At 38.5% G+C, this 14,107-nt stretch overlaps 1 protein-coding gene across 1 annotated transcript; it reads right to left on the reverse strand.

The window, feature by feature from the left end:
* Positions 1-849: 849 nt before the first annotated feature.
* Positions 850-11,355, reverse strand: LOC148102313 (olfactomedin-like). The gene is made up of 6 exons (XM_087844559.1): positions 11,285-11,355; positions 11,016-11,174; positions 10,083-10,295; positions 9,814-9,946; positions 6,853-6,945; positions 850-1,955 (listed from the first exon to the last, which is right to left on the reverse strand). Exons 1-6 carry the CDS (start codon positions 11,321-11,323, stop codon positions 1,108-1,110), a joined length of 1,485 nt encoding a protein of 494 aa, XP_087700685.1. The 5' UTR covers positions 11,324-11,355; the 3' UTR covers positions 850-1,107.
* Between the last annotated feature and the right edge of the window lie 2,752 nt (positions 11,356-14,107).

Here is a 14,107-nt window from a genome sequence, read left to right on the forward strand (position 1 = left end):
ACCATGGTGCAGGGCAGTAATCACAGGGCCTACCAGAGGATGTCAGCCTGTTCTAAATGTTCTAAAAATTGTGCTTATTTCAGAGGAATGACCAAATTTCTTATTCAAATATTATGATCTTATAAATGAAGGAGCCCTATCATCTTTATCCAAAGCTCCATATTATCATTATCAATCTACAAGTCTACCTTTTCATGAGTCTCAGGTCTAAATAAGGTTGTTTTTCTTGTTTGTTTTATACTGCACCTTGATTCAGATCATTTATGCCAACTGTCTACACAACTTTTTTGAAGAGCACATACATGAGACATCTGCCCGTTTGCCATCTCCAACCATGCATAGTGGTAGTTGAAAGGAAGCAGAAACAGTTGAGGTGTATATAGCAATCCCACAGGACAGCAACATAAGGAAAAAAAGGAGCATGGGAAAAATGAGAATTACGAGAGGCTGAAGGAACAACAGGAACAGATGTGAAAGGTCCAAAATGGTCCCATTGGTATTAGGAACATTATGAGCTGTAACTCTTAAACTAGAAGAGTGGCTCTAGCAGGTTGTAGGCACAGCACTGCAGGTCTCTGTCCAGAGTGCAGTCCTAGGAACAACTAAGATAATGTGCAGAACCCTCAAAATCCCAGGAATCTGTTCGAGGACCGAAGCTTGAGGAACACAGACACAGAGAATAATAACAGAGAATGAACAAAGCATTATGCAGACGAACAAGACTTTGATCTGTTTTTCACCCTATAAGTTGTTGCTGGAACCAAGCTTTTTTTGAAGTTTGTTGTTAATGATCAAGGAAGAAAGCAAAACTCACTATGCAAACGATGCAAGCTGTCAAGTAAAATCAATATATATGTGATTGTGTGTCACAAATAACAACAAAAACATTTTTTTGTGTGAAATAAGGCCAGCAAAAGATCAATCTAAGTTTATTGTTACCAAAGACTTTATTATGATCTCAGCTGATGTTTCCATTCAGTGTTACTAAAGTACATTATGTTAGAAGAACAATCTTAATAGTCTATATGATATAACTTTAGCATTTGCATCATAAATCATTGCTTTTTTGTTGCTGTATCATATTTCATTAACTTTTTGATCAGATGATCAGAACTGGGCCTGGTAGGCCAGCAAGTATCCATCGTTGTACATGTAGATCTGCTTGTTGGTGGGATTGTAGCTCAGACTAGCCACTGCTTTAGCTACCTTCTCCAGTGGTATTGCTAGTGAGTTGTCTTCTTTGCCTGTGGCTGTGTCGAAGGCGTAGAACACCTCCTCCCGGTACTCATTAACGTAACGAGCCGCGTACATCACACCGCACACCATGAAGGCGTTGCTCACTGCCTTCTTGAACAGCCTCGTTTCCCACGTCTGTGTCACGTTGACAGTCTTGGTCTCACCATCCCAAACTAAGCGGCTGATCACAAGGTTTCCATGGTTACCTAGAGTGGCATAGAGAGCCCACAGTCCTGTTTCATCTGCCTCTAAATCAACATCACTATTGAGCCGGCAATCGTAGTAACAATAGGGGAACTTGTTGTTGAAACCCACACCGGTGCCTGGAAGAGTCACCCGTTTGACCTCGTTGGCCTCCAGGTCGTACCGGCACACGTCTGCAGAGCGGTAGCAGTTATAATACAGAGCCTCGCCATACAGCACAGCACTGGGACCCTCAATGGCGTTGGGATGGCTGTACGATGGAGCGAATGTAAAGTCTTTGTGTTTTGTTGACGCCATGAAATCTTCATAATTTTGGTAAACACGTAGAGTGTTGCCCCAGATGTGGCTATTTGCCAGAGGCTGAACCCAATAGCTGTATTTCTGGTCCTCATTCTCCATCTGGGCTTGTTTGCCCCATGAACCAGAGATGTAGCTCTTACCATAAGGACTGAGCTTGGTTGTTACAGGGTCACTGATGTTGGTAATCAGGCCCTTAAGGCAGTATCTGTCCTGGCCTGGAAACAGAGAAATCAGAAGGAATGCCAAGTGATGACATCAGAAATTTAAAAAAAGAAACATCCTCTATATAGACTGAATTATTTACTGGAAAACCAAATGCTTGTATGTCAATACATTTTTAGTATGTGTAAAACAGACAAAGAGGTGAATCACTCTATTAGGATTTTTTATTTCCACACAGTGTCAGATTGTTATCGAAAGGCTGGGTACATGCTTTGGAAACTTTTTTCTTCTCCCTCTACACAAGCATTGCAATATATTTGTAGTAAAAACTACGGTGGCCCTGAGAGGCCAAACGGACTGCAACTTCAGAAAACACTTGCAAAAAGAAAAATGCTGCAAAAAGAAAAATGCTGCAAAAAGAAAAATGCTGCAAAAAGAAAAATGCTGCAAAAAGAAAAATGCTGCAAAAAGAAAAACACCTGCAAAAAGAAAAACACCTGCAAAAAGAAAAATGCTGCAAAAAGAAAAACGCTGCAAAAGCACACACAACAAAAGGGAAATGTTTCTGGGGAGACAATAAACGGACGGACCAGTTGCACGAACCAAAACATGTATGTATGGCTGTATCCCAATTCAGGGGCTTTGTCCCAATTCGGGGTCTGCAGCCTTAAAGTACGCAGCCTTAACGGTCCTCAAGGGCCGCGTACTCAAAGACCGCTGAGGCCGGAAGTGCGAGGCTTGTAGGCTTGTGAAATGGGACGTCTAGCCTCCATTGCGCTGCCCAGGTTGCCTAGCAACCATGATACTAACATCTGGAAACCTTTCATACAGCTTTGTTTGACAGAAATGAAGGAGAACATATTTTGTACATTTGTTTCTACATGAGCTTTGTGTGATTTGATAAGTATCTGAGGCTGAGACCACAGGACTGTAAAACATGATTTTTGGGCTTCATTTCTGTACTGAACAGTCATTTAAGATTAGTTAGTAAATAACAATTAGCTAATGTTGTTCATGAGACTAAAGTCATCTCACTTTGGTAATGTAAATATAATATGGCCAATATTATATTAATCATTATTAGTTATTACAACAGTGAACATGAACTCTGTGCCAAACACTGAGCTTCAGTAAACATTCAAGTTGCATTTATTTATATTTCCTATCACCTTAAATCTTAAAGACAAGTATCTGTGACAGTGTATCTATAGATGTATTATATATAAGAGAAAAATATTGTTCTTTTAATATGTTGGCATTACTAAATTTGGCTCAATGCTTATATATGTGTGGAAAAAGCAAATGTACAAGCTGTGATAACTGTTTCTGATAGAATGAAGAGTAGACTGATATATTAAATATTCCTTTATTGGGTGAGAAAATCAGACCATGTCATAACTGCTTTAAGTCATAACAGAATAGATATCAGAGCCTTAAAAAGGCTGACTTCTGCTAAATGGGTCAAACTGGGCAGAAAGTCAAACACACAACATCCTTATAGAATATGATGTAACACTATAGATCAACTTACCTCAGAATATATAAAGCATATAAACAATTACAGCAATATGATGCAACAAACACAGCAGTGCTACTGATCCAAAATACTCAAAGCTTCATAGAACTGAAACAAACAATTATTTTTAGCTCCATTCTGCTGCTGATACATACTTTAGGTTTCTGAACATTAAACTTGTTGCTGCCTTTCATAGTGTGTAACTTGAAGGCCCTGAGTACTTTCTCCCACACTGAAAACACTGGGATGATAACATTATTTGAAAATTACCTAATAAGACTGATTCAGGACAGACAATTAGTTATGTTAAACTTTTCTAGCAGTCCTTCACAAACAGGGAACAGTCTGTCTATTCTCTCCATCTGTCAGCTGCTGCTGGCTCTTCCTCCTCCTCTTCCTCACACACTGCTGAGTTTGTCCTGGTGGATCATCAGGGGTGCAAAGCCTCACAGATGATGTGCAGCAGTGGGTCCCTCAGTCTGTCCTCACTCTGGACACTTGCAGTTGTCACACATGGAAATCAAATGTGTGATAAGCTGCAGGATTAAAACACAAGTGTAACTTATAAACACATGTTCATACTTTTATTCCACAATCAGAGAGAAAGAAACAGAGAGAGAGTGCAGGACAGACAGACAGGTGACAGTCTCAGGTGTATACACTGCTACAAAACAGCACAAAAGAAGGAGGATTTAGTGTTTGTGTTATTACAAAACAAGAAGAGTTCCCAGATGGTACAGTGGACACGTGTGTGACTCTGTGATTAAAGCATCTTTCTTTCAGCTTAACGAGTGAACCGTCAGCTCGTTCAAACACACGTTAAAGTCCGTTTTGCTCGACACCACCGAACAGAGGCAGCAATATAACATAGCTAACATTAACAGTGCAGTGAATCCTGCTTGTGCCGTGATATTCAGGACTGCAAACCGAGCAGCATCACTGACTTTCAGCTTGTTGTGTTTGTGGATATATGACTGACTTTAATTATCCACAAAATCATCACATTCTCTGTAAGATTAAGGTCGACTATCTAACGGTGTATAAAGTAAAGGTATTAAAACAAAGTAAACGCTGAAAGTACAAACATCGCTAATGTCACATAACTTTGCCGGCATGTGGCCAACAGTAATGTTTTAATGTTCCTCATTCTTAAACATTTGAACATAAATAAGTGACATAATATTCAGAACTTACTTTTGAAAGTTTACTCTTTGGCCGCTCCGCTTCCACTTCTTTTAAGTGTCTCCCAGTCCCACTGCACTTGTTAGCATGTTTTGGTTCGTGCAACTGGTCCGTCCGGTTATTGTCTCCCAAGAAACATTTCCGTTGTGTTGTGTGTGGTTTTGCAGCGTTTTTCTTTTTGCAGCATTTTTCTTATTGCAGCATTTTTCTTTTTGCAGCATTTTTTCTTTTTGCAGCATTTTTCTTTTTGCAAGTGTTTTCTGAAGTTGCAGTCCGTTTGGCCTCTAAGGGCCACCATAAAAAACACTGGAAAAACTGTCAGACTGAAAAAACATATTTTTAATATCATGTCAAACACACACATGAAGAATATTTTTTTCTTAACTGATTAAATGAAAGGTTAATAACACTAAGGGTTTTTAAGTTTTCTAGGCTGCAGCAGTTTCAGTGCCACACACACTGAGAGATTACAGTAAAACAGACTCTTTGAGTAAAGCAGTGGAGAGTTTAAAACATGAGGATTTATTCCTCAGTTTATGCCTGATGTTTGCTCTTGCTGTTTCTGTTTCTGAGATAACACTAGCTAATACTAACCAGTTAAACTAACAGCCAAATATCTAAAACATGGCCATAGCTTCTGAGTCGGAGTGGTAAATCCAGTGTGCAAGTTTTAAACCTGCATTCTCTTTAATGACCAGCAGGGGGTGTCTCCTGGTTGCAAAATGACGTGTAGGAACTCTGTGGTTGACAAGCTGGTTATGAGTGTGTGGTTTCATTCAACATTTAAAAACAATATACGAAACAGAGTTAAGTTTGTATTCAATATGATTCAAAGTTGGTGACTGAGCCCATAAACAGTAAAGTGTTAACAGAGGTTAAATAATAATAATAATCGAATGTAATAAAAAAAATTCTCATTCTTCATATTTTTTCTTGTTCTAGCTTGTGACTGATATATTGTAGCATATTTCTTGTATTACAGATTTGTTTTTGTTTTTTTATTGTGTTGTGTTTCCACTTGCAGTTTCACAATACCTCTTTGGAGAGCTTCTTTGTCTGTGCATTGTTCAGCTGGCTGAGCTGCTGGCCCAGAAGGCGCAGCGACAGAGCAGAGTACAGGCCCTGGTTGTAGGGGTGGGTTTTTATAATCGATTTATCGATTAAAATCGATTCTGGCTTGGATAACGTAAAATCGATTCATTAAAATCCTGAATCGATTTTTTAATATAAATTTATTTTGCCCGAAATGCCAGAATCTCAGGTGAAACCTCACAAAATTTCAACAACCACCAAACAGCTAAGACAGTAAATGAGAGCAGGTACACGGATTCTGCACAAAGACTTAAACACACAGTGCAACCTGCGGATCAGAATCAGTTAGATATCGCCTTTCTCACAAGCCGACAGCCGACAGCTCGCTGATTCTGATCTGTCGGCGGGTCCGCGCTTTGTGTTCACGTCCTTTATGCGCCGATTCTAAAGCTGTTAGTTTGATGTCTCTCCAAACAATATTGACCAAACCAGCAGCAAAAGAAGATCCCAACTACGCTTCACATAAACATCGTCATGTATTCACTCTTACTTTTACTGTTTTGCCTCCACCACGATGCACAGCTCTCTCTCTCTCTCTCTCTCTCTCACCCTGTCTCTCTCTCCCTCTCTCTCTCTCTGTACTGTTTTCTTCATTATTCGCTTGCTTGTTACGCACAAGTCTACCGTTGTTTACAGCGCTGTCGGCCGACGTTTTTGTTTTTTTTTTCGTTTTATATACTTCCGAAAAGAAAACCTAATTTCTGCTGTTCAATACTGAACAAATTTAAACTTTTTAAAATTATGCAAAATGCAAAACGCTCAGCAGTGTCTCTAATAAAACCGCTGTAACTTCAGAGGTAATGTTCATGTGTTGATTAATGGTTTTCTTTCGTTTTTGATGTACTGCAGAATATTTTTATAAAATCCCAGGCCAGGAAAACCTTCATGTTTTTCTGTTTTATCTTCAGCTACTTTGACACAAAGGCATCTGCTGTGATGCTCACACCTTTGATAAAGTCTTGCGTGTGTCAGCTTCCTTTTTATAGATACAAACATATGTAAATGTACTGATCTGAATTATAATATTTCTGACTGTCAAAATTTCCCAGATTCAAATCGAATTGAATTGAATCGAATCGAATCGTGGATCGAATCGATTCGGGACCTTGTGAATCAGAATTGAATCGATTCTAGAAATGAGTGAACATACCCAGCCCTACCTGGTTGTGCAGGTACTTGTAAGTCCCCAGCCTGGCTGTCAAGGAGGTAACCTGAGCCTGAATCTGAGGGAGACGCTGGCTGGATATCTTCAGCTGCAAGGAACAAAGAAGCATAAAAAAAACTTCTGTGCCACATCTTGTTAACTGAATGACCAGAAAGACCGTGTGAGAGGCTTAACTCAAGCAATTTTGTGCAATCTTATAACTAGTGAAATAAAAATACAATTTGTTTTCACAACCTGCCTGGAAGCTTCGGTTCACTTGTTTATTGAGATTTATCTGTTCTGAACATGTGAAAAATATCTTCCTGTATAAATATATTTAATTAGCTAAATTAGCTAGGGTAAAAAAAATTGCATATTGAACAACAGAAAATACACTGTGAAGCACAACAATGATAAAACCATTTTCACAGTAATAGTTACTTCATGTAGCAAATTTCAGGGTTAAAACTGAGGCCAGTGCTTAAGTGCCTAACTGCAGTTCCTCTAATGACCACTTGAGGCTGACCATTAGAAAAAGACTGAACTAGCATGACTTGTTTGAAAGGGATGCCAGTAGTGATGGGATTTCCGGCTCTTTCGGCTCCGAACCGGCTCTTCAGGTTGTTTTGTTGCTTTAATTAATTTATTATTAACAATAATATAAAATTATGCACAAAAGGAATTACTAATGTAAAAAAAAAGTGGTTTTATTTATATATGTTTATATATAAATATATGCGGTGGCCCCTAGAGACAAAACACGTACAAACTACAAAACACATTTCTAGTATGAACTGAACTTCCAAAACAGAGCTACCTAGATCACTTAAATTACACAATTCAAAGCATGAAAGCATATGTGTATTGTTTGTGTATTTATACACAAGCATTCATATATAGTCAAATAATTTTTTAAAAAAATGTTCATTTACCTGTTATTACCACACATCAAATCCGGTCGTTGGTACTTGCTGGCTTGTGTAGCCACTAGGTAACAAAAGCTCAACACTGCCCCTAGCATCCTGGAGCACTTCTGTTGTGTTTTGTACGTGTTTTGAGTTTTTATGTGTTTTGGAGTTTTTACGTGTTTTGGAGTTTTTACCTGTTTTACGTGTTTTTACGTGTTTTGGAGTTTGTACGTACTTCAGAGTTTGTACATGATTTGAAGTTTGTATGTGTTTTGTCTGTAGGGGCCACCGTAAATATACTTTTATTTATTCACTCCACATAAAATGTAATAAATAAATCATATAATACAAAAACCAACTAATCACATTTCAACTTTTAACTATTTAAATTTTCAGCTTTTTCCTTTTACAAATTTTAAGTGAAACAACACAAAACACTGCAAACCACAACACAATTAAATATAAATTATAATATGAAAACAAAAAGAAGATGTATATTCTCTGTCATATGGACCTGCATGAATAAACTTTCTGAATCCTTTATCATCTGCAACTGAAAATAGTTGTGGATGATTACTATACCTTTGTAATGTGACGTTGTCCCTGGCTCTCTTTCTCTCTCTCTCCCTCCCGCTCTGTTCCTGTGCTACTGAGTGTAACTACCACCCCTCCCCCTCTTCCCAGCGTAAAGTACAAGGCTCGCATGCGGAGTGAAGCGGAAAAAAGTGTGAGAGAGAGGGTGAGAGAAAGAAAGAAAAAAAAACCCAACAGCTCGCGATAAGGAGCCGGCTCGCGTCGTTCACGTCAAAGACCCGGCTCTAAGAGCCACTTCATTCGCGACCGACCCATCACTAGATGCCAGGAGAAAGCCTCTTCTCTCTAAAAATAACATGGCAGCATGGCTTAGATTTACAAAGTTAAATCCAAATAATCTACAAGATTTGTGGAATCTCTGTGTCTTAAAATAATTGGTTGAGGACCAGATATATATTTATTTTTTATTATGACAGAGGTTGTACTTTTTTTTTTTGAGACATGAGTCTCAGCAGTACACTCATACATGTTCTTGCTAATACAGCTTACTAGCTTTGCTATTAACATTCACAACTGTCATCCAAACAGAGCCACTTGTGGTTCCAAATAGTTAACATACCTGTGGCCAAAACGCTAACACTCAGGTTTCTTCCAAAGCCTGTGGAAGGTATCACGCTACTCAATTCCAACTTTTATGTACATTATTCCCTTAACTCCCTGCAATTCCTTGTCAATCAATCCTCCATGCACCACAGATACCGCAAAATGACACCTCTACACACACATACATGTATATATATACTTAGACATTCTATGCTATCCAGAAATACTCCCCTTCTCCTTCACACTCTCTTTCCACTCTTTGATGCATTTGCCTCCTCCTCTGTCCTGCCTTCCAGTGTCATATTTTTTTATTACACTTTATTATTTATTAAAATAATAGAGGAAAGAATAAAGACAAAATATATATTATAAAGAATGCATCATTGATGTATATGGAAACTCTTGACATTGAACACAATGGGGTCATTTTATTTATATTTTTGTTAGTCAGGGTGGAATAGATTGACATTTCCAGTCTGACATTCATGAAATGTACCGACAACAAAAATCTGAAATGCAAGTAGTAATGATGACACTAACGTGCTAGATCTTCTCCACCCTTTCTTGTGCACAGGTAGAATCAAAATACAAAGAAAGTCCAATACCCCAATCACAGAGAAATACTGAGTTCAGGAATAATTGATTATTACGAATTAATTGATAATTGTCTCTCGCTGACAATCCCACACACCCACAGTTTTTTCATATCATATTGAGGACATCTTATTGACATAATGCTTTCCCCAGCCACCTAGTCTAAACCTAACCATCAAAAATTAATGCCTAACCCTAACCCTGTTGTAACCCTGACACTAAAACCACATTTTGAGCCTCAAAGTCGTGTGAACGGGCATTTCGTCCGCATAAGTATAACAGCATGTTAATTTTCTGTCCTCACAAAGATATCTAAACATGTACACACACACACATACCTCTGAAGTCTTTGGGGATTGACTTGCAGGTCTCCACTTTATTCTTTAGGTAGCGCAGTTTCTCCTTCACAGTCTTCATGTTAAGCATGTCTATTGTTTGCATCTTGTTTACATGTTTATGTAGTCTATCAGCCTATCAGAAATGGATATAATATTATTTTATTGATAATTCTGTTACATCACAACAGGTCACATGTGACCTGACATAGTATAACATTAAATCTTTTCTTTCTGTTGCATTTTGCTGCCATTTGTTATTTTAGCTCTACCTCTTTGGACAGTTTCTGTGTCTCGGAGTTGTTAAGCTGGCTGTGGACCACATCGACGTCCACCTGTAACTGGCTGAGCTCCTGGCCCAGCTGGCGCAGGGACAGTTCTGTATACAGGCCCCTGAAATGCAGGTAGTTGTAGGGCTCCAGCCGAGCAGTAAAGTTGGAAAACTGATCCTGGATCAGAGGAAGACGTTGGCTGGAGAACGTCAGCTGCAAGAAATGCAGACAAAAAAATCCTGTGATATTCTGATCCCAGACTGAAGTTGAAATATTATCTGGCAGACAATAACATAAAATTAATGGTAACCGGAAATCAATTCTGTGGGTATTTTAGTGTTTTTACTTTTTAAACAGGCAATTATTTCCTGTCATTTTGTCCAAATATCAATTTTTTTCCTATAAGAAAAAAAATACACCTGAAATTAAAATGTAAACAAATATTTAATATCAAACATTGCAATGGTTATGAAAAGTGGTTATTTTACATTATATTAATGTACAAATTTTACTGTGCATACTTTCTCATATCATATCAAATTTCAGCATAAGAGTATAATAAACAAGGAGGTACTTATAGAAAAGATTCCAAAAGGCCAATGTGGAATATAACTGAAAAATAAAACACAGTGGACCTCGGCTGTGTATTTAAATCCCAACTAATAATGTATGTTTAACAATACGAACTAGGTTTTCTAGTTTTCAATATGAATCCCACAAATCTTTTTGGTGTTCAATAATAATTCTGTTGAAGGTGGCAGAGGAATGATATGAAAATATAAACTTCAGTAACACATACATTTAAAAAATACATACCAATATATAGTATACGTGATAATAAATACAATTATAAATAATGAAACAATAATATTGCAACTAGTACTTCTGCTTAAGTAGCAGAAGTGAGTAAAATAATGCTACATGAGTTCTTACCTCTTCTTGTAGGTTATTTAGAGATCCTTCACAAGTGTGAACTTCCTCCAACACGTACTTAAACTTCTGAGCAGGGAACATCCACATGGTGGAGTTCAGCTGGCACACACATGCATTTGACTTCTTGTAGCCCGACACTCGCTGACTCTGGCTGTCAGCCTGATTGTGGGTACAGCAGGTTAAATCCTGAGGAACTGTTCACGGGCTACTCAAATAACGTTTTCTCCTAAAATACTACATTAAATCATTAGCCTTGAAGTGTAACTTACCGTGGATGACAGCAGTAGCAATAGAAGTATCTGCAGCATGTTTAGCTGGAAAAACTGAGACTGGACCAACAAAGATGCACACAAACACACACAGTGCTCTTCTGTTTTCTCTAATAAACTCACTGACAACAAACACACAGCCTGCTGGCCTGTTTCCTGTCACTGATGGGTTGCGCCACAGACTCAAAAGCAATTGGATGACACAACTAAAAGCATCAAACTGGACTTTTGTAGGACCCCTCCCGCTTCCTTCATGTATTGTTAATTTATCAGCTGTCATTTCCAAATGTTTTCATTCCTTCCTAACAGGATTATTTCCTACTTTATTAATTTTTTAATTATTATAGAATTTTTTTTTTTTACTAAAACATGACCAAAACAATTAATCAACAAAATCTTAATATTGTAATACAACTACAGAACTGCGTATCTATGTAATATAAGTACTAAATACTGCTGGCAGATGTTATACATTTACTTATGTTAAAATGTTAAAACCTGTAGCCAATGGAAACGGCACTTTTAGCATATTGTAACTAATTAATCTGATTTTTGCAAGGGTGAACTTAGATAAAAGTGATACACTCATAGAAACTAAGTATCAAGAGACACTTTTTAAATTGTATCACCTTTTTTATGTTAAACTATTTTTATCAGTTCTGAATAAAAAAGTAAAAAATTAAGCCCTTCTAATCTCTGTTACGTACCCTAAAAGGTAGGCATTTACATTGACATATTAATATGTAATGAAAAGTAGCAACTTCTAAACATGTACTTGCTTAGCAACGAAACCTTATACGTTATCATAAATTACCATTGGAAACTTGGAGACTGTTAAAATATCCCAATAAATGATTTACTGTAAGATGTTGCATGCATAACACAAACCACGGAATTTAAAAAAAATCTAATTATTATTGCAGTCTGACTCAAAGTGGACACTTTCAGTTCCTGAAACTTTACCATTACAGGATCTACAACTAAGATTCAGCATGTACAGTGGGGCAAAAAAGTATTTAGTCAGCCACCGATTGTGCAAGTCCCCCCACTTAAAATGATGACAGAGGTCAGTAATTTGCACCAGAGGTACACTTCAACTGTGAGAGACAGAATGTGAAAAAAAAATCCATGAATTCACATGGTAGGATTTGTAAAGAATTTATTCGTAAATCAGGGTGGAAAATAAGTATTTGGTCAATAACAAAAATACAACTCAATACTTTGTAACATAACCTTTGTTGGCAATAACAGAGGTCAAACGTTTACTATAGGTCTTTACCAGGTTTGCACACACAGTAGCTGGTATTTTGGCCCATTCCTCCATGCAGATCTTCTCAAGAGCAGTGATGTTTTGGGGCTGTCGCCGAGCAACACGGACTTTCAACTCCGGCCACAGATTTTCTATGGGGTTGAGGTCTGGAGACTGGCTAGGCCACTCCAGGACTTTCAAATGCTTCTTACGGAGCCACTCCTTTGTTGCCCGGGCGGTGTGTTTTGGATCATTGTCATGTTGGAAGACCCAGCCTCGTTTCATCTTCAAAGTTCTCACTGATGGAAGGAGGTTTTGGCTCAAAATCTCACGATACTTGGCCCCATTCATTCTGTCCTTAACACGGATCAGTCGTCCTGTCCCCTTGGCAGAAAAACAGCCCCATAGCATGATGTTTCCACTCCCATGCTTCACAGTAGGTATGGTGTTCTTGGGATGCAACTCAGTATTCTTCTTCCTCCAAACACGACGAGTTGAGTTTATACCAAAAAGTTCTACTTTGGTTTCATCTGACCACATGACATTCTCCCAATCCTCTGCTGTATCATCCATGTGCTCTCTGGCAAACTTCAGACGGGCCTGGACATGCACTGGCTTCAGCAGCGGAACACGTCTGGCACTGCGGGATTTGATTCCCTGCCGTTGTAGTGTGTTACTGATGGTGACCTTTGTTACTTTGGTCCCAGCTCTCTGCAGGTCATTCACCAGGTCCCCCCGTGTGGTTCTGGGATCTTTGCTCACCGTTCTCATGATCATTTTGACCCCACGGGATGAGATCTTGCGTGGAGCCCCAGATCGAGGGAGATTATCAGTGGTCTTGTATGTCTTCCATTTTCTGATGATTGCTCCCACAGTTGATTTTTTCACACCAAGCTGCTTGCCTATTGTAGATTCACTCTTCCCAGTCTGGTGCAGGTCTACAATTCTTTTCCTGGTGTCCTTCGAAAGCTCTTTGGTCTTGGCCATGGCGGAGTTTGGAGTCTGACTGGTTGAGGCTGTGGACAGGTGTCTTTTATACAGATGATGAGGTCAAACAGGTGCCATTCATACAGGTAACGAGTGGGGGACAGAAAAGCTTCTTACAGAAGACGTTACAGGTCTGTGAGAGCCAGGGATTTTCCTTGTTTGAGGTGACCAAATACTTATTTTCCACCCTGATTTACGAATAAATTCTTTACAAATCCTACCATGTGAATTCATGGATTTTTTTTTCACATTCTGTCTCTCACAGTTGAAGTGTACCTCTGGTGCAAATTACTGACCTCTGTCATCATTTTAAGTGGGGGAACTTGCACAATCGGTGGCTGACTAAATACTTTTTTGCCCCACTGTATGTCTCTCTAAATCTTCAAAATAGATGCACGTATTAGTCACTGTCTGCCTTTATGTGCACTGTTAAAAAAGAACATCTTAAAAAATCGGTAATATTCCGGCAGCTGGGGCGCCAAAATACTACCGTAAAATAACAGAAAATAACTTCCTCATAAAAATACAGTTATTTCCAGTAATAACAATACAGTTTGTTGCGCTAATTTTACATGGGATCTTGCCTT

Source organism: Neolamprologus brichardi, chromosome 7 (assembly GCF_056152115.1).
Source record: "Neolamprologus brichardi isolate AB-2024 chromosome 7, ASM5615211v1, whole genome shotgun sequence".
Taxonomy (NCBI): Eukaryota; Metazoa; Chordata; class Actinopteri; order Cichliformes; family Cichlidae; genus Neolamprologus; species Neolamprologus brichardi.